Here is a 22,607-nt window from a genome sequence, read left to right as displayed (position 1 = left end):
ATGAATCAATTCATGGAAGGCAAAGGAAAAAGTGGGAAAGAAACATGAGAGAGTGGAGAAGGAGCCAATCTTTGATAGGGCAAAAGATTTCAAGAGCTCGGGCGATATTTTTGACCTGTTACTTATTGAGTAAGTCTCATACCATCTTAACTTCTTATTCTACACTATTTCTTAGTTTAAACTATTAGGAAATTGAATTTGAAAGTTTTAAGAGGTTGATTTCTTATGCCATAGTCTTCAGAGTTAAATTAGAATTTTGTGATTGGTTTGAGCTTTAATGATAAAGCTTTAAAGCAGCTCGAATTAGCCAAGTTTAGAAAGAGAAATGAGTGAAATTTGGAAATAAGTGTGTTAAAGTTGCAATAGATGTCATGTAGGGTTAGAAAAGTGGAAATGGACTCAAATAAAGGAAATAACAGTGTTTAGGTGTTTAATTATTGAAAGTGGTACTATTAGTCAATGTGGTAATTGACTCGAGGTGCCATTATTTGTGTAGATTATTGTGTGTGACACATTGAATAAGTGAAAAGAACTTGAGTGAATAAGTGTACCATGGGTGACCGTTCTTAAGAATAGAAGTAGAGGTAACCATATAGTTTGCTATATTTGTTAACTATTTTAACTGCATAAAAGTAAATGTGTAAATTATGTTTTCATTGTTTACGAGTTTTTTGTGCATTGTTTTGCAATATGCATGGTTTTAGAATTAAAGTGATTTTGAAATGCTTGTTGAATGACAAATGGTTTTCAAATGAAATGGATATATATATATATATAGTGTAATGTGTAAAAAGTGAAGATTTATCTATGTTAAAAGCATGCTCATAGTAGGTGGGAGTAAACAAATTCATATGGTTAGGCTGGCACCACCGGACATCTAGTGTAGCATATATATTAGGACTATTACCATGGTGTTAGGATAAGCTGGCACCTATGAGGGGAGTGAATTGAATGATACTTAAAAAATTTTAAAAACTTAGAAGAATGAAAAAATTTGGTATGAAGGAAGAAGATGAGACATACAGGATTTATACTAGTTTAGCCCCAAACTTGGCTTATGTCTAGTTTCCAAGATCATACTTGAGATTTTCAACTAAATTCACAAGCTTTAATAGGTGTTTGCCACCTTAGTACAACTCTTAAGACTTAACTTATGTTTAATTACTCAACAAACCTTGCTACAACCCAGCAAATTGTTACAAATACTTGAAAAATACCTTTTCAAGATTTTTGAGTAATAAAATAAACTTTTACAGAAAACTCTCTTAAAGAGTAAATGAAATTATGATTGATAGCTTATAAACTTATGAGAGCCTTTTCATAATTCTTTTCAAGAATAATGAATGAATGCAAGATGTTAAAGCACAATTTGAAAGCTTTTCAAATGTTCAAATGAAGATTAGTTCATTCAAAGATCATTAGTCCTAATTATGGCTCAAAATGAATCACATATGTAGTTTTAGTAGTTGATAGATTATTGGAACAGTGATTTTATCCATTGATGCTATTTCTTGTAAGTGATTAGCAGAATCAGGCATGAAATTGCACTTGCCTTGTTCCAGATATGGGGGTGTGTGTGTGTGTGTGTGATAAATCATGCGTGAACCCAACAAACACTCACACATGGTTTTGCACTTATTCATAAGCATTCAATTATGTGTGCTGAAACTCATATGGAACTTCTTTACTCTCACGTTTGGTTTTGCATCAATGGTTATCCATTCATTTTTGTGTGCTAAAACTTATGAGTGATATGAGAAACCATCACTAATTTTGTGTGCTAGAACTTGCGTGGAACCAAAAGGCTATCATGTGTGCAATAACCACATTTAAACTTAGTCTATTCGAGATGACAAATCACGCATGGATCACATTTTCACTTATGTGTGAAATAATAGGCAATAATACACAAACTATTTTAGGTATATTTTCACACGAGGAACTACATATATGTAATATTCTCTTCCTTCTAATCCCATAATTGCTCTAACCCTTAAATAAATGGGAATTTAGAATTTCAGTGATTATCATAATACCAAGTTTTAATAGTTAGCAAAATGAATATCTCAAGTTTACAACAACTAAATTCATTTTTAAAGTCATACATTTAGATAAATCAGAGTTTCATAAGTATGCAGAAGCATGGGATCATTATGTAAGTGGATGTATTTATTTAAGAATTTGAAACAAGAAAATTCTTAGAAAATTTTGAGGCTTGCGCCACAGCTTATCGAACATATGCTGTGGCTCGTGGTACCATGCATCGTGGTGCAATTGCACGAATTTTGACACTAATTTCTGCTATCAATTTAAAGTATTAGGGACAACTTCCGACATGCCCTAAATCTTTGTCCAACGTCTGATTGTTGTGAACTAAGTGTCTACAAAAAGCTTTTTTTGAGCTCTAACTAATGGCATTGGTTACAAACTCGAATTTTTTTCTAAATCAAAAATTGGACACACTTTTCAAAACTTACACTTTTACAACAATTTTCACAAAATCAAGTGTCCAAACCATTTACCAAAAGCCAATAGCCGCTAACACCAATTTGACCACATGCAAATCATTAAGATTAACTCGTGCAATGCACCATATTATATGAAATACTCACAGATCAAATTTTCACTATCCAACTCCTTAAGTCTCAAAAACATACAAGGGGGAGTTTACCATAATTTTCATCAAGTACTCCATAATCATCTTATAATATGCTTTACTCTTACTTGCATTAGTATTTTGGCCCTATTATAAGTAACATATATCATCAACTCACTCTCTAGGGCCTAAAATACATTTACAACTTTCAATTTGCATAATGTAAGTAAGGATCAAATGAGAATTCTTAATTTGGCAATTGAAATTGTCATACACATATAAATACTCAAAATAAAGAGGCCTACTACAATAGGATCGTGATCCTAAGCCTCTGGGTGATTTTCCCTGTCCACACCTTTTGAGCTATTCCCTATAATATTAAAGATAGTAGGGTGAGTATAACACTCAGTAACCAACGTTCGACTAACCCATTCTAATGCATGTCAATTAGTTTATAACACAAGTAGCACATAAATAATTCTTCAAACCAAGTAAAACATTTAAGAATATACATCCACACTTTCAAGCATAATTGCTAATTGGGAAACTAATGCCTGTAGCAATTTTTCCATATCAAGAGAGTTGGTCACACAAATCATTGACAGGTAATCGAAAGTAATTAAGACTCAATTCATGATTATCATTATCAGGGTCCTAATATAGATCACCATGTGCCCTTACTCATTACATACATGATCATACCTCTTATGTCCTCCTTATTCCTCTGACATGAAACCATGGGCTATAACACAATGAGAGAGTCTATATTTCATGACTTCCTTAGCCTAAACACTTGTAAGGGGATTACCTAGCCAAGGCGCACCCAACTCACTTATGGAACACAGTTTTCCTCATTTCTCACATTATGGGGTGTCATACACCCTAAGCTAGCTTCTTTATTGAACTAATGGATAGCTAGCTAGGTTCGAGTCTCTCATTGAACTAGTGGGACAGTCCCTCGTTGAACAAGTGGGATAATATAGATATAATCAATCTAGCAAACCATCACACGGATGGGGCCTTACCACGTGAATTTTATCATCTACTCCTCTTTTTAGGCGAACTCCCGCCTTTCAAGATCATGCAATACATATTCATACAATAATTCACGCTTTACATGATTTATAGAACTTTACATTTTCAGTTTTATTGAACCTCATCATTATATAGATCATTAGACTTCGTAAGCACATTTTCATGAAACTTCAAACCAGATAAGTCATTGAACTCCAATTTCACAATCATTGTACTTCACACTTTCAAAATCATTAAACTCCACTATTTTAAACATTATTGAACTTCTCATAAACATATTACTTCTCAAACCACAAAGTCATTGAACTTTCAATAAACACAATACAAAAATCCACCAGTATTGTTCTCAAAGAATTTCACATCATAAGGCATAAAGCTCACAAAAATTAATTTAGTGAATTTTCTAACCAATCAAGCCATATTTGTGTTTCATTTTAATTTAAACATTTCAATGATCAATTATAAACCCATAAACTAATAAACATATAAAAGCATGAGATAGAATTTTCCTGGTTACCTTAAACCTTTGAGAGGTCAAAGGTTTTACCCCCTCAATTACTCACTCTCAAAACTTCCAAGAAGCTTGAATGGTGTCAATGATAGTTACTTTACAAGCATTTACAATGAAAAATATCAATATTTATATTTGAACTATTTTTCACTAACACTTCAACATTTCTTAATACTCAAGATTTATTCTTGACTTATGTAAAAATACCTATAAGGCTTCTTAGCTTCCTTTAACCCCAATTAATAACATTAAGCTCTTAAATGGTTATTAATGGAACCACATTGTTTCTAACCACTATATTTATAAGAATTTCAGACATTTAATGCCCTCCAACTACCAGTCATCATAAAATCACAAATATCAAGTTTACTTAGCTCAATTTACTCCCATTAACTTTATTTAGGTCAATGGGTTTAGACTTATAGCTGCTGTGGACCAAAAATCATTGTTATAAATCAAACCTTAACTTCTACCATCAAGAAAAATGAAAGAAGAGAGAAAGATTTAAGTAAGGAATTTTACCTTTAGTATTTATGAGCTCTAAATCACTCCAATAAGTCAATTTCTTCAAGCCCTAGCTCAGCTCTTACATTTCTCTCTCAGTTCCTTTTATTTTCTCTTCTCTTTTACTTCAGTTTTGTGACTTAATACAGCAAAAATATGACCATGTGCTGTGGCAGACACACAATGCGCTGCGGCGCATGGCACAGAGAGTCTCTCCCAGACGTGTTGTTACACATGCACTGCGACGCGTGGTATAGAATTGCTTTCTTCAGAAATTCTTCCTCTTCTATTCCCGAGTGACCTGATTCTCCTTCAGACCCGTGTCTAAAACTGAAATCGAAACCAAACACGCTTGTTAGGTCTCTCTGACCACACACCTTATTAATACACTTAATTAGTCTATTTGAGCTTAATTAACCTAATTTAAAATTAAGAATGTTACAATATGACTCAAGTAAGATTTTGCATAATCAAGAGATATGAATTTATGAATAACTAATCATAGAATTGAACAATTTTAACTTGGCTTGAGATGACCTAAGACTCAACTTAGCAAAAATATGATTGTAACAAGTGATAAAATCATGCGTGGCTACCAGCAAATCTCACACATGAAACAGCATGTTGACATAATGTAATGAAGCACAGTTGCTAAAACTTGCATGGACAATAATGGCTCTCATGCATGATTTTGCATGCAGAAGCAAGGCTTAATGCATCACATAATAGAAGTGATAAATCACATGTGAACCATTTCCTAACTTTTATGTGATTTATCAGTCAATGTGCCTAACCTGTAGATTCTCGTGAGTAACCTATAGAATCACGTGTGATTTTGCACCTCACACTGCAAACAGCTACATTGAATTTTAACATGCTGAAAAGACATTACGTACAATTTTAAACATACTTAGATAAGTCTTAATGCATAAAAATGAGGCACATGGTGCATTCGTTTTAATGATTATGAAAAGTGATTAAGCTCTTAAAGTTTTCACATTAAATCTAAGAGAATTTAAAATAACTTATCCTAAGCATCTTCATCTTCTCTTGATTCTTCATGCACTTGAGGTTTTATCTCTATCCATGATTCTTTATATCTCCACACATAACAAATACCTCTTCTCTTAGTTTGTAATTATAAAAACACATGATCTAACACATGGAACATCCAAGTAGTCTGACAACTCCTCAGTGCTTGTGAGGGTGCGTTTAGGAGTCAACGACACCCCTATCATATATTTATGTGAAGGGAGATGAAATATCCTTCCTTCATAAATATGATTAACTTCATAAACTAAAGTAATCAAGAGATTAACCCATAAAGAGATTATTAAGTTTGTAATTTTAAGAAAATGGGACCTGAGTTTTCATAGTTTAAAATAAGTCAAACCATACATTTGACCTTTTATCAGAGTAAAATAGTTTTACGAAAACATAGGATACCTCATAGGAGTAAAAGGAGTTGAAAGCATTTGAAAATCTCATCTTGTTGAAAATAGAGCAATGCACCATTGATTGTCACTCTCTATGTGACATGCCATGGCATGTTGCACACTTATGACAACAATTCTATTGTCATTTGACAGCAAAATTCAGGCAACTTTTGATGTGTCCCATTTTTTTGTTCGACATTCAAATAAGGTTATTTAGGTATCTACAAAAAGCTCTCAACGTAAAATAACTAATGGCATGGGCTTCAATTCCAAAACAAATTACACTAGGAAGTTGGACACCCAAACACATGTTCACAACTTTTCTCACTTTTACAACAAAATGGTGTCCAAAACCCTATACAAGTACTAGAAGCCTATCCTAATACTCAAACCATATGCATGGCACAAAGAGGCCCTTTTCCTTTAGTTATCATCTATGCACCACAATGAATGTGCTACATGCCATGACATATGGCACATATACACTTTCTTCATATTTTCTCCTCCTTTCAATAGCCAGGTGGCCTGGCTTCACTTCGAACCCATAATTAGGGCTAAAAACACAACTGAATATAATTATTAAACCTTTCTGGCTACACACCACATCAAAACACCAATCACTATAATTCAATTTAATTAATTCCTTAGTAATTCAATGATTAAGATTTAGGATGTTATAAGGGAAATCATACTCCTGAAGTGGAATCGAATACCTTTGGCTAGGTGTTTCTACCATGAAAGTGTGCTCGAGTTAATATGCAATTAATCCATTAAAGTCTATGGTTTTAAGTCAAGAAGTTTTGGTTTAGTGGCTAGATGATCATATAATTGTTTGTGGATGTGTGGAAGTATTCAAAAAAAGGAAACTTATACTTATGTTTGATATATTAACTATTATCTTGGATTTTTGTACTTACATGTGGTTATTGTTCGAAGTTGTGTCCTAAGGCCAATCATTGTGCAATAAACATTGTTATTTAATGAATTTTTCTTTTGTTATCATTTAATTGCATATTTACTATGATAACTATATCTTTGAACAAACTATAATGATTATCCTAAATGTCCCTGGTCAGTCATCTATGAGGGATTATAGATGAAACAAGACTAGTATGACTTTGATTAATTATAGAGATATAAATCAAAGTCGTTAGCACTTGAAAGAGTATAAGGTATTGGACTGACTTGCTATGAGAAAGCTACATGGTACAAGTCATAAGCTTATCTCATATGTAACCATATTACTAAGCCTTTTAACCTGAGATCATCATGGATTCCTATATGATGACCACTGAACTTTGGCCTAGTCAAAAGTCACCTTTGATCGAGTGATTATAAAGGCTGTGATTAAGTTTAGTGATAATCGTGCAGAGGAATATGATTAGTTAAGATGGAATTTGTCCCTCACATTAATTGAGAGATATTACTGGGTCCTCGATGAGTAAGACTGAAAAAATATATGGCTGTACTATAATAGAAAGGATATTTCCATTATTATATCAGTCCACTTAGAGATCAAGAAAGTAATGATTAGGGAAAGGAGAATGACAATTCCATGTCTTACATTTGACCAAAATATCACGTGACAAAAGGGATGCGATATAGTTACGTGATAGGTTATATCGGATCATCAATCCTCATATGAATTAAGTAGTTGCAATGTCTTGCTAGAGGCCACTTGTGACTTGTGGGCTAATAGCGTAATTAGCTTATTGCCAACTTCATATGGGCCTATAAGGTTGCACACAAGAACAGCCCAACTCGAGCTATAATGTCCAAATTCATTGACTCTGGAATATGTCTAGATTCAATGAATATAATATAGGGTGAATGAATTATATATATATTTGAATATTTATTTGATAAATATTTATTTATATCTATATGAAATATAAAATTTAAAACATAATTATATATATATTTTGATATATATATATATATATATATTCATGTGCATATATATATATATGTATATGTACATGATATATGAAATTAAATATAATATATATATATATATTTTGAAATACATATGTGCATATATATAACATAATATGTATATGTAATATATATTATATTATGTTATATTATATTATGTTAATTTTAAATTTAATTATATATGATAGATTAAATTTAATAACTAATATGATGTGAGAGAATATCATGTTAGTTTTATAATTTAAATTTATAAGATAAATCTGAATTACATATGATATCATGGATTAAATTTATGAGATAAATTTAATTAAATTTTTGTTAGCTCATTAAAGGAGGACATAAAACCCTAGTCTATATATATGATATATGAGGCGGCGTATTGAATAGAGAGAGTGAGAAAAGTTCTAACAGCTAAACATTTTGAAAGCCACAAAATACCCTAGAGAAAGGAAAACTAACATTTAAAGAAGAATGGACGTTGGGAGTGCTAGCATGTTGTTCGAGTTAGAGAGCTATTTATGTAAATACCGATAGAGAGAGCAGATCTACATTGTCGGCTCCTAAGATCTAAACTCTTGAAGAGAACACACGTGAAGCATGAAAAGAAAAAGGTAACTCTTTTTTTCACCTTGACTTAAACGAGTTTGTTTGGTCCACATTAAGATAGGGATTTAAAAATTTTAATATTCCATTATGCCTCCCTGTCCAACAGTTATTTGTGTTAATAAGTACTTAATGAACTATTTTGGTTACTGAAATTGTTATATCACCGATGGTTATTTATATTTTTATAAGTTTTAACATTAGTAGTGCGAAAGGGAAAGATATGGGTAGAGACTAGAGAACATCTCTCTCTAGTTGCCTACTGTAAGGAGTTGGTGTAATGAACTTGTGTTGTATATAAGTTGTGGATTTTCATATAAGTTGCCATAGGAATATACATATTTGCACACAAGCATTTTGGATGTGATTGTGTGTGTGGAATTTTGCATCCTAGCCCTATTGTATGTGTATATATGTGTTTGAGGTGAATTTGGTGATGTGGGCTAGGGATGGATTATAAGTATACGTGGATAGAATGGAAATGTGATGAATGAGAGAGTTTAGCCAATAGAATGAATTTATATGAAATGATTCGGTTATGCCTAAGTGTGTGTGTAATGGGCAATTTCCTGGCCAAAGTTATATGTACATGTGATATTGTGCATATGAATGGTCAATCAGGTGTTAAATGTTTTATTGGACATGGTCAAGGCCTTAAAAGTGGCTAATGACTTGTGGTTTCAAATTATGATGCTCAAGTGAAAGATTTTAACTTTAATTAGTCAATATGCACTTAGGTGTTTAACTTTTAAACAAGGCATCAGATTTAAATGAAACCGGCATCATTGGTTAGATTTTGAAACAAGCTTCGTGTGAGCACTTGAATCACCTCAATTGGATATCAGATGTGAAAACAACGCACATCTGAAGTTCACATCAGAACTATTATTTTGACAACAAAAACTAATGTGTGCATCGCGGTGCATGTGTTCACATGCCGAGGCGTATAGCAAAGAGCCAACTCCAGTGCCTCTGTGCCACATGCCGCTGTGCATGGCCCTATTTTGCATGAAGTTGTTGATTCGTTCTGTTTTCATCTAAAGCTTTGCATGCAAATTTATTTTCTTTTGCTATATACTGATACATATTTTTGAACTTTTTGAAAGATTCAAATATTTTAAGTTGGGATTCCAACCATTTTATAAGATTTTAATTGGTAATTAGTAGAGCCGAGAAAATAAGCCGAGCCCGTCGGGCTAGTCTGTATAATAGTAGAGTCGGGCTTGTAAATAGGACTCTAAAATGATAAATCAGGCTGGCCCATTTAAGCCCGTTTAATCTAGGGCTTAAAAGGGCCGGCCCTGTAGGGCTAAGGACTAGCCCGTTTAAGCCTGCATATGCATTTTTTTTAATTACTTCTCATAATTTCCACTTTTTTTAGATTTGAAAAAAAATTAAACTAAATCTTACTCCACATCACATATTAGCCCATATTTACTGAGGATGGAAGGCAAAAAAAAAAGAAAAAATAGCAATGAAGAATCACTGATCAAAAATTATATCAGTCAAGGATCACTTATTGTCAAAATTCAAGTAGATACTTGTGGATTCGAGTTAGCCTTTATCAATAAGTATTCATTTAGGTTTTAATAACAACTCATTTTAAATTAATAATAGTTCATTGTAGCTTATTTTTTATTCAGGTCTTGACAATAATTGATTCTTAATTGATATAAATTTCATACATAAATCCTTGGCCGCTATTTTCTTAAAAAAAATACAACCTTAAATCCCCTAATTCATCTAGATCCATGATAATGATTCATTCAGTTTAACATTTACTCTTCTAATTTTGATTGGGTGTTTGTCAGCTTAGCCGATCCATTGCTTATTGCATTGCTATTATTTTATTTATGTTTTTAGTTCATTTAGATGTTATTTAGTTAGTTTTTTTTTGTACCTTTTTTGATTGAATATTATATTAGAATGAAGTAATTTTTTGTTTGATTAAAAAAATTTTAAAAAATAAAAATAGTTAAAAGGGCCTAAAGCCCGCAGGGCCGGCCCTAAGCCCACTATGTTAAGGGTCGGGATTCAAATATCAGAGTTCTAAAAGGAACTCGAGCTTAAAAGAGCTGGCCCTTTTAGGCCCGAGCCCTTTAAGGGTGGGCCCTACAGGGCCGGGCTGGCCCTTTTTGCCAGCTCTAGTAATTAGTGTGTGTTTGAGTTTTGAATGATAATGTTAGAAAAAACATTACAGACCCTACAAAGGTGGGTTTGAATCTTATCCAAATATGCCCTATGTTATCTTTGAAGTGTAGGGGAAGAAATTGAAAAACGAACAAGAGAGAAAGGCAGACATGAAATAACAAATTTCCTTCCAAAATATCTTCTTGTGTGGAGAGAAAATTTGGAGAAAAAATACAATGGGTCATACACCCCATTTTCCCCCTTTTTCTCCTTTCTCACCACTCAAAATAGGAAAAAATTGTTTCCTCCCCATATTTTATTTCCATTCAAGTGGAGTATAAAGGTTTCATTTTCCTACATTTTTTATTTGTGCTTGGATAGTATTACTATTGCATTTGATTTGGGATTTGTAGTGTGGGCCTTATTTGTTTTGTTATGGAGTTTTGCAGGTTGAATTGGGCCCTGTTTTAAATTGTTGGTCTTAATTATTCGTAGTGTATTGTGTAAATGTTTGATGAGTTTTGGGATATTGGCCATTAGGACCCAAAACTCTAAATAATAGTTAGATTCCTAACAAAAATTTTTATAAAATAAATTATAAATATTAATTTAAACAATTATAAATAGAAATTTGTGTTATAATATAAAAGTTATATTTAATATTTAAATACTCATTTGTAATTAAAATTCGTGGATATGTAATTATGTAGATTGATATTTTTAACTAATTTTTCAAAAAAAAAATCAAAAATATAATTATCATTAATTCAGTATTATGGGATCTAATTATCATTTTCCCATGAGTTTTCACTTCATTCTACAGTTTTTTTTTTCTCCCATAGGTAACAACTAACAAGTGTGATTCTATGAGTCAATTTTATTTAGACTTCAAATGGGTTAGAAGCTAGATGGAGCCCTCCGACACCTAGGTTGGTTAGACTCAATATTGATAACTTTATCAACATATGCTGTCACTTGTCAAAGCATCATCAAGGATGATAAAGGTAATTAAATTAACGGATTTTCAAAATATTTTGACTACTAGCCTTGCACGGTAACTGAGCTCATGGAAATTTGAAAATGTTTAACTTTTGTTGATTTAATTAATATCTACTTTGATTTTATGAAAGCCTTATCACTCATCGAGAATAACTATCCAAATAAACACATTTTTTATTAAATTATCAGGAAAATAAAAGATCTTACCATGAAGGACTGAGTGGTCGTCTTTGACAATGTCTACAGAGAAACAAATAGATACGCTGACTTATTTACTCACCAGGCTTTTAGGGATAACTTCGACATTAGGATTTTAGACTGTCCTCTATTGGATTGTATAAACCTAATGATTTTAGACATGACTTGACTTTTGTCCTTCCGCACAATTTTTCCATTGCCTTGTATTTAAAAAAATCCCCATATTTGTGTTTATTTCCTTCTAATTTGAGGTTCTAATAATTAATATACACTCATTTAATGTGGGTTTTATGCACTAAGTGTTAACCAAATTCATACATGGAAAGCTAGTTCTCAAATTTAATTGTTTTTATTATTTGCAAGCCTCTATTTGGCAAGCATATATTCTATTTCATTTAAAAAAAATTATATAATATATATTGATCTATCAGAAATTGTGTATTCAAATGGCATATTTTATTGAACTGTACTCCTTAATTAGCCTAAGTTACAGCAATTAGTATATGAAAGATGTAATTTATCTTTAAAAAAAAAAAATACCAACTGGTTCAAACTTTTAACTTGTTTTCACTTTTCATATGAGCCTAAAGACACGATCATATACATTTGAAAGGGCAAAAATTGACTGGTTCGAACATTTTTAAATCACAGACAACACTACTGGTGGTAGACCAGGAGCCAAATATTCGCCCCCTTTTTTTTTCTTGGGCCAATTACCTAGTTTCTGTTTCAATTGGTGTTGTTAAATTTAATTTAATAATTTAAATCAAACTGGCGTGACTTCCAATAATTTTAGATAAACTCAAGCATTTTTATTTCATCAAAACAGGGGTTTAGATCAGTGTTTTAAGACCTGAGTGATCTGGATGGTTAAATCAGTCAGATGGCCGCCAGAATACAAAAACGACTTGGTTCGATTCATTAACTTGCTTCAAGGATTGGATCATTTTAAACGGGACGGTTTTGACAGAACCAAAATTAACTAGAAACTCAAAATAATTGGACCACTTTGAACCATTTTTCTATTTTACTCCTATTAATTTTTTTTATTCAATTTAAAAATATTAATGTGAATTTTCTTTCAAATTGTTATAGCAAGCATCATTGCCTAGTTCGATTCTTATATGTACGTGTAGGAAGCATCGCTTGGGAAAGGAAAACTCTCCAAATGGTATTCAGATTTTTTAAGAAATTACTCTTATGACTGCTAGATGTAAAAATATCTTGGCAAACCAAAATAAAAAATTGAGTTCAGGATTTGTTTATTAACATTATATAAATTAGATTGTAGAGAAAATTGAAAAATTATCTGTTTCAAAAGAAAAATAAGATAAATAAAAAATACATATTACAAAAATGAGAAAATTAAAACTGAATAACTTTGAATTAAAAATGATACTTTTGGTATTTTTAATGTTTTATTTATGCATATGCATATAAATATTTTTTTATTTAATATTATGTCATTGATTTTACTACTAATCTAATCGATTAAATCATTATAATTGTGACTCCCTGATCTTTTTAGGATCCAATTTTTAAAACATTGGTTTAGATTTTAGAATGCATGCTCTAAATAAGTGAGCTACGAATCCAGTTCCAAAGTTTGTAATAATAGTTGGTACTTCATAGCAAGGAAAATTACAAAAGAAACATATATTATAAAGGGAAAATATGCTCAATAATCAAGCATATAAACAAACTAGACTTTATTTCCATTTTGATAAAGCAAACCCACATAGCGAACCCAGGTTATGTTTGGCTGAGATCAATACGAAGATCAACTTCATGAGAATCCATGGATTAGCAAAGACCAACAACCTCAATTTTGTCATCAACAATTGCATTTCACCCTTGAAATCTCTATGCCGCATCTAAAATCTTGAGGACATCACACTTTCTCTTGGTTTGGATTGAGAGAAAAATACGAATAAGGAAAACTAGAAGAGAAAAATTTTCTCCTAGTTTTTTCTCCTCTCTATTATCTTACTTTTCATTCTATCCAAACCAAGTCTAGCTGGCCTCTGAGATACAAGTTTCAATCCTCAATTGGCAGAAATGGCATATAAGATCATTTACAAAAACCTTTTCAACTAACCTAGTACACTCAGACTACGAACTGATATCTCTCTATCGTGTAAGAAGTTTGTATGAAGGCAAATCCTCTAGCCGTGTAATATCTTCAAGGAGAAGCTCTTTCTCCAGCTGATGACGTGTCGCTTTCATCACTCTCTGTTCAAAACGGAAAATAAAATACAACAGCCGTAGTCACTAAGAATCAAAAGCTGAAAATCTAGGTCAGCTGCTAAGGATGAAAATCAAGTGTATCTATAGATCAACCGTGGTTCAAACAATCACTATGGTTACACCAAAGTTAACATAAGTCTGAAGGCCTCCGCAAAAATATTTCTCTTCATTTGCAAGAGTTATTACCTCTGCATTAAGATTTACCCCTCACTGCATTTTTCAAGGTTGATATTCATCCGATCACTTTAGTTTTCTTCCCATACACCATTATCGATAAAAAAACCTCAAAATTTAGCGAAAATCTCTTCCTTATATGCACCAAAGTTATCAGCCAAGCATACATTCTGCTGGCACAAAATGTACTTCTCAATAGCCTAATCAAATATCAATGCAGCACAAGTGACCAAAAACGCCAAGTTCATGCCCATAAAAACTTAGGTAGTGTTTGGATTGATACACTTGGATTTAAAATCTTACATTTCAAATTCATATATTTAAAATTATTTGTTTGGATAGTTTAAATAATAAAGGTCATTACTGTAATGTAGTGTTTCAAGGGTACATATGGAGATTTGAAATGAAAAAGGTTTAGAAAAGATTTCAAATTACGAAGGAATTAAGATAAAACCTAGCTTTGGATTTGGATTCATAAATTTTTAAGTGCCCAAATTGGGGATTTGACCCAAATCCAAATCTAAATATATCCAAACATAGTTTTAAAGTAAAGGAGGTTAGTATGAAATTGTTGAAACTAGAGGAGTGCTCCCGTAGGATTTTGGAACACTCGGGCAAAGTGAAAAAAATTTATACAAAATATTAAATCCATGTGCCTGTTGGCTCCTATTTCTAACAGAAGCATTCAGACCAGAGAATACTTACATTAAAATCCATGTATGATGCTCGCATGGTAAGCCATTGAAGATCCATCAGCTTAAAAGTTATGCAATAGAGTAGATCAAAAGCCCATTCATTCTCTGTCAGACGACAATGAATGACTTTAGTAAACAGCAAGCTAAGATATAATCCTTAAACAAGGACTCGGAACCCGAAGTGAAAAGCCCACCAAAAAAATATTGTTCTTATTCTTGCAAAGTGCTGTATTACCCACATTGTATATTTGGAGGTCCCATAAATTACTATTTAGATACCGGCATTAAATTATGACTAAATTCAGATCCTACCCCTCATCTCCTAGCATAGAAGAGGGAAGTACAAATACACATAATTTAGGCTACCTGCAAGAAGTCTTAGGAAAGTTGCTCCCACCATTGTCCGTGGCTTGACTGTAAAGCCAAAGCATATTGTTAACAATTAATATCATCAACTGAATTAAGTTCTTGAACATGACAAAATTTAATTCAACTCATTGCTTTGCAAAGGCATAAATCATACAACAGCCAGCATAAAAACATACATTTTCACCTAAATTCAGAAATAATTATTATCATTGAAATTTGTCAAAGAACCATGACAAGACTTCTCTTTTTCTTTTCTTCTTTGAACAAATACTTTGTCACTATGGATGTCACATTCTTTGAGAACCAGCCCTATTATCAAAAAGTTCCCATTCATGGGGAGAGTAGAGAGGGTGGATGGGCCATTTTTGGGGACAATCTGGGTTCTGCTCATCTGATTTGGGACCAGACGCTTCTGTCAAACAGCCCTTGCAACTCAAAAATCCTGAAACTGAACCTAAACAGTTAGAAAATAGACCTACTCTGGACCCAATACCTGAAACTGAACCAATGACAAGTTCTGAACCTGAAAAAGATCCCGCTTGAGAACCTGTTTTGCCAATTGCAAAACCAATTTCAGGCCCTATACCTGAATCTAACCCCAGTTCCAGCTATGACAATTCTCAAAACTAAACTGAACAACATAGCCTAGAAAAGAGGAAAATAACAAGACTAGGGCGGGCAAATTGAGCCCAATGGCTCTAAATGACATTCAAGAAGGAATAAAGAACAACTAGCAGCTGAACAACAACCCATTCATGAACCAGAAAGTGAAGAGTACTTCACTCTTGAGCAAAGACATGAATATGACCCAACTAAAAATCTTGGGGAGTTGAGGTGGCCAATAGCCTTGAGAAAAGGGGTAAGATCCTGCACGAAGCATCCTATGCAAAATTATCTCCACAATTTCAGGCATCCACCACACAATTGGCAGCTGAAAAACTACCTGAAAATTTCTATGAAGCCATAACGGACCAGAAGTAGAGAGAAGCCATATATGGAGAGTTGAGAGCTCTAGAAAAGAATCAGACCTGGGAGGTGACTAGTCTACCTCAAGCAAAGTCAAAAGTTGGTTGTAAGTGGGTATTTACCACAAAGTATAATCCTAATGGTAGTATTAGTAAATACAAGGCTAGATTGGTAGCTAGAGGATTTATTCAAACACATGGTATTGACCATTAGGAAACATTTGCTCCAGTAACCAAATTTACTACCAAAGAAATCCTTCTATCACTTGCAGCAAACTTTGATTGGCCCTTATACCAATTTGATATTAAAAATGCAATCCTAAATGAGGATTTAGAGGAAAGCTAATGTGGAATTACCACCAGGTTTGAAGGACGTAAAGAACCCTTCTAGAGTGTGCAAACTGAAAAAGTCATGATACGGTTTAAAACAATCACCTAGGGCATGGTTTGGAAGGTTTACTGGTGCACGAAAGACTTCTAGATATTACCAATGCCAAACTGATTATGAGACATGCCAACAGTGGAAAAATCACTATCTTGATTGTCTATGTAGATGATATTGTCATTACAAGTGACAACAAAGAAAGCATTCAACACTTGAAAAATTCCTTGGCAAAGGAATTTGAAGTAAAAGACCTTGGCAACCTTTAGTACATCCTTGGAATGGAAGTCTCAAGAACCAGAAATGGCGTCTCAGTGTTACAGAGAGAGTAAACTCTAGACCTGCTAAAGGAAATAGGAATCCTTTGAGCTAAATCAGCAGAGACACATATGGAGTCCACTTCCAAGGAAGAATTCAGAACCAGTGGATGCAAGAGGGTACAAGAAGCTAGTGGGAAAACTTGTATACCTTTCACACATGAGGCCTGACATAAGTTTCCCAGTAAGTGTGGTAAGCTAATTTTGCGCAAAATCCTCAAGAACAACACAAGAGTAGTCATTAGAATCTGAGTATCTGAAAATGACACCTAGGAAGGGGCTATGCTTCAAGAAAGACACAACAAGAAAGGCTGAAGTCTTTACTGATCCAAATTGGGCTGGCTCTGTAACAGATAGAAGATCAACCACTGGGTATTGTACATTTGTGTGTGGAAATCTGGTTACTTGGCGGAACTAAAAATTAAAGTAGATCTACAAGTGAAAGTATTAAGTGACAATATGGCCACCATAGGAATTGATAATAACCCTTTTCATCATGACAGAACTAAGCACGTGAAAATGGATTTTCATTTTATAAAACAAAAACTTGGAACCAGCCAGATAGATTTCTATCACATGTCAACCAGCAAGCAAGCTGTAGATTTACTGACTAAATCTCTCACCAGAGTCAAATTTGAGGAACTAAGTAGCAAGTTGGGAATGATTAACATCTAATCTCTATCTTGAGGGAGAGAGTGTTGGCGGAATATTAGTCATAATATTCTGTTGACTAGCCTTATTATATTCTACTCCCTCCGTTAAAAAATATAGGTATTTTTTGACAGAATCTTACCTCCAATAAAGTAGTTACTTGTCTTCAAACTAACATTATCTTTCTATATTTATCTCTATTTAATAAGGCGCTTCACTCTAAAATAAATATAAAGTGATTTTAATAGGGACATTTTTGGAAAAAATGTAATGATTATACCTTAAAAGACTAAAAATGCCTTACATTTTTTAACATCTAACCCCTCAAAAAATGTTTTACAGTTTGAACGAAGGGAGTATTTTATTTCCTTTTATGTAGTAGTAAATATTCTTCCTTCATTCTCTTCCAGATTTGCTGATAGCAATTATTCTGTAATGTTCCCTCATTTATTCCTGCTTAATCAGTGGGATTGAGAAGCAAACAAGCTTCTATCCTCTCCCCTATATGTATCACATCACACTCTTCTGTGAATATCATTGAATCATTTCCCCATCTAAATTAATAATTAATAATTTCATGAACTTATTATTCATAGTACATATCATACAGAAAAGCATTAAGATTCAGACTTTGTGTGTGTTATCTCTAGCATTATATGATAATATTAGATAAAAAAATTTTTTACAATATCGTTCAAAAATATTTTCTAATCATCCAAAGATATTTAATTTAAATAGATAAAATGGAATTTAATTATTTATATTTTGTAGTAGTTGAAAAGCAAAGCAAGATGCCCAGCAACATGAGCAAACCAGAGGTGCATGATTAGATCAGTACAGCTCTGGAACTGTTGTACGGTTCACATGCTTAATCTTCTAATTTGACCTGTTTTTGATCTACCACGTTTCACCAGTTAAATGGTGCAACAGCTTATAGTCTATGATTGGATTACACAGTCGGTTAGCTTGAAGGTAGAAATGGTAGGTTAGCGCCAGTTTTCTTTAAAAAAAAAGGCAACTGCCAAAAGCAACTGGCAAAAGCATTTTCATATCGCTATATGCAACTCATCGCACTGGAAAGCCAAAGTTCAAATTTTGTTTGAGTTCTGATTGGTACAGCATTATATAATTAACATATCATAGCATGATGATGATGAAAGAAAAGGTTGTGGCAATAAAAGAAGCAACAGACCTGCTTCAAGATCAAGCATTTGGATAAGCATAAAGGTGATGTTAACACCAGCAACAGCAAATGGGTACTCCCATGCTGATCGGTCTCCTTCCTGCTTCCATAAAAGGTCTTGGAAGGATTTCTGCAAAGCAAAAATTTTAAGTTTTGCTTCCACGGCAAAGACATGAATAGTAAACACTAGTCAAATTTAAGGTCAATTATAAAATTTTATTATTCTTAAGAAAAATGGGAACTATAATAGAGCATCAGAAAAACATTATGAGTAGACCAATGATCAGAAAAAATGGAAGGATCACACCAAGATGGACCTAATCTTTGAAAGATTTCAAGCCCATGTCCCATCCATACCAAGCCTTAACGCAAAAGTAGATATATCAAACTTGTAGAACATGCATACTCATCAAGAAAGTGATATGTAAAGCGGCTAGGAATTTGAACATGCAAACAGAACACTATATTTGATGCAACGTTTTTCCCCTCCAAATTAAAGCGCGTAATTAGTCCCCAGTGAATAAGAAGGCTCAGATTTGTTGAGTATTAACTTGATTTTTTATATTAAACATTTACTTCTTCAGTTTGAGATCATCCCAATTTTTAATATTAAACATTTTCTATTTCATTCTGAGATCCGAGATGTTTCTGGTATACTAGTGGCATCCACTCCATAGTGACATAGGATGACATCACTTGGTGGTGACTCAACTAAAAAGGGATCAGATTACATTACTGAATTTTAAGCTTTCCTGGATGAAATAAAATACTCGTTAACATTATTTCTTAGATAATGTTCAATCGACATAATAAAAATGAACATCTCAATCAATGTTTTATCCCATACAAAATACCAGGTAAGATACAAGTGCACCTAACAGCTTCTGAATGAACCATTCAAGTAACAAGAAGCAAGGCTGTGCAAATAATGATGACTCAACCTTCAAGCAAATAAATAGCCTCCTGCACGATTCTCTTTATCTTCGTTAGTTACAGACATTGTTATGCTTTTAGGAACTAAGCAGCCTTTCTCATTTTGAGATAAACGAGAAGCTGTTTATTTGCATGGGGTCCCAGATGAGGCGCACTATACATAACTTATGAATAATGCAACTTTGCACCATTTTTATAGATTTATTAATACTTATTAAATTGTTACTTTTTCCAGGTTTTTACATGAGCTACTTTTCAAGCTAGAAGGTCTTCCATTTCCATGCTCCCAAAACAATCTTCAAAGCATAATTTTAAAAAAAAAAAAAAAAAGAGCAAAGAGAAAAGGAGACCATACTGGGAAATTCCTGCCAAAATATAGCAAATTCTCCAAAGATATATACCCACCGCCCCTGCCAAATAAATCGAGAGAGAAATCATTCAAAACAAGATATGGTCAGACTACTGATAAGATCACTAAGTTGGAAGCCCAAAATATCTACCTAAAGTCTGTTGACGGATCCTTTCCTTGCCAACCCATTTCTTTCCACTGCTCGGATATTAAGCCATGAAGTTCTTCTTCAGGAAAGGCAATATTCCATAGCGCCCTTAGAGACTCCTAAAATAAAGCAAAATTACCACATATAAATTAGAGTCTAAGAATATTGTATTGCCCAAACAAGGAATGGACAACACATGAAGCCATGGGTGCACAAAAATGAATTCATCAACACAACTATTAGTTATTGCCACATCACTACAAAGCTTGATATTATTAACGAAAAGGATACCTGGTGCTCAAGGATGGAGCTATCATACGGAACATCTATACGGCTCTGTAGCCTCTGCAAACATTCCTCCTGAGAATCCAAGTTCAACAATATGACGATTTATTGCGGCTTATTTATAAAAAAACAATGTTTAATAAAATAAGGTTGTCAAAACAAAAGATATCACTTCTATTCCAAAATGAATACAACAAAAGGCACAAAAAATTATTTGAACAGCCCAATCATGTTAATCATGGGAGTCATGATACCTATGAAATGCAAAAAAGGAAAAAGGGAAGAAAAAAAAAAGCCATAAACGATGAAAAATTAATTTTGACCAAAAACTGTAGTTCAATAAAATTTGTTCTTCAATTTTTATATAACCGCCTGCAGGCAAGATATCTTTTAAACGAAAAAAAAATCATTCAAATAAAAAAAGCAGAATTATTTTACTCAAGAAAAAAGAATCAAATAAATTCAATTGTATTGTCCTCAATTTTCAATAAATCAACTTTGCAATTGTAAAATTATCTCGGATGCAAACTATACAAGTTTAAGAGAGGATACGTCACTTGTCCAAACACTATTTATTGACCTTGATGTATATGTTATTCTTCAATCTACAACTACTCTATTTATATAAGACCAAAGAACAAAAGGCATGGTCATCGTTCAAAAAAAAAAAAATGAAATAATCTGATTCTGAATATCATTGTCTTTCCAAAAAAACCTGAAAGTTGTGCTCCAATAAATATAATAAATCTGAACTCAAGTGAAATGTGAGGACATATTTTTGGAGATGATTGCAGCAGCAGAAAACCTCAAAATTTGACCTCTATATATCGCATATTCTCACACATAATTCATTTCATTGAAAGAGCCTACAGCACAATTTTGTTTTAAAAAAAAAAAACTGTTTCATCAGTGTTTAAATAACAAAATTATTTAACAAGATTATTACCTGCAATGGAGTTAAATCAACAGAGAGACGGGCATCACTATCTCTTCTCTGTGCGCATACGCAAGATAATCCTCTGCCAAGCCATGCTGCTGATCCTGCCACAGCCTCAGCTGTAAACAAATAACTGCCTATAAGTTTATGGCAATAAAAAGTAATAGATCATTCCAAGTGAATGATAGTTCATTGGTTTAGTTTAGTTCGTAAAATGAAATCAGAACTATTCAGCTTATTTAACTACAGCAGCATATAGAAAACTTTTTTGTTTTATCTTTCAGGGAAAAGAAAAGAAGGGTATAGCGTGATAACAAACTATAATTACAAGGCAGGGGACAACTACAATAGACATTATGGAGAGGATATCAAGAAAGTGAATGGTACTATATGCTATAGAAAGAAGCACTTTCACGTTAATTTTGAAAGTAGGCTTATGTCACAAGGTTTTCAAGGAAATCTGGAAGATTATGAGCTATTATTTGTCGATTTGGTGAGTAATCAGATGGTAAGAACCAAATGGAAAGAATGGAGTTTGCCAATCCTGACAAGTGATATAAAAGTAAAGAAAAAATATTAGAATTAAGTACATTATCTAAGAATAGCCTGCCATTAATGACTCCCATCTCTTGTCCCTTTTACCCACCCATAAGGCTTTCAAGCCCCAATAAATTATTTAACCTACGATTAATCTTTTAACAGCAGGCATGTGATTCTGATTACTGCAAACTAAGGTAAAACCCAGGCACCACTGTCGATGCGAATGCACAGGCCACAACAACCTCAAACAAAGAGACAAGCATGATCCAAAAACTTTGAACCACAGCAAAGCAACAAGTAAAGCAGTGCTTTTGCCACAACATGATGAATTTAAATTTCAAGCAGCATCAGAGAGGATTAAAAGACCACAACCTCACTTTATGTACAACTAGGGTGGGTTCCATCTATTTCACAAGCCACAACAATCCTCAAAGAAAGAAGCATACGTGATCCAAAAACTTTGAACCAAAGCAAAGCAACTGGTG

General features: G+C 33.1%; 1 protein-coding gene across 1 annotated transcript; it reads right to left on the bottom strand.

The window, feature by feature from the left end:
- Positions 1–13,604: 13,604 nt before the first annotated feature.
- LOC129299541 (uncharacterized) lies at positions 13,605–21,738 on the bottom strand (the record flags this gene model as incomplete). Its single annotated transcript, XM_054938018.1, has 8 exons — positions 13,605–14,179; positions 15,074–15,168; positions 15,430–15,477; positions 18,940–19,060; positions 20,219–20,273; positions 20,364–20,479; positions 20,652–20,720; positions 21,592–21,738. Coding segments are annotated over 8 exons (753 nt in total), but the record flags the coding sequence as incomplete, so codon positions are not given.
- Positions 21,739–22,607: the final 869 nt, after the last annotated feature.

This window comes from Prosopis cineraria, unplaced genomic scaffold (genome assembly GCF_029017545.1).
Source record: "Prosopis cineraria cultivar Desert tree isolate PC_DT_omini unplaced genomic scaffold, ASM2901754v1 PC1197, whole genome shotgun sequence".
Taxonomy (NCBI): domain Eukaryota; kingdom Viridiplantae; phylum Streptophyta; class Magnoliopsida; order Fabales; family Fabaceae; genus Prosopis; species Prosopis cineraria.
This window is presented reverse-complemented; position numbering and strand designations above follow the sequence as displayed.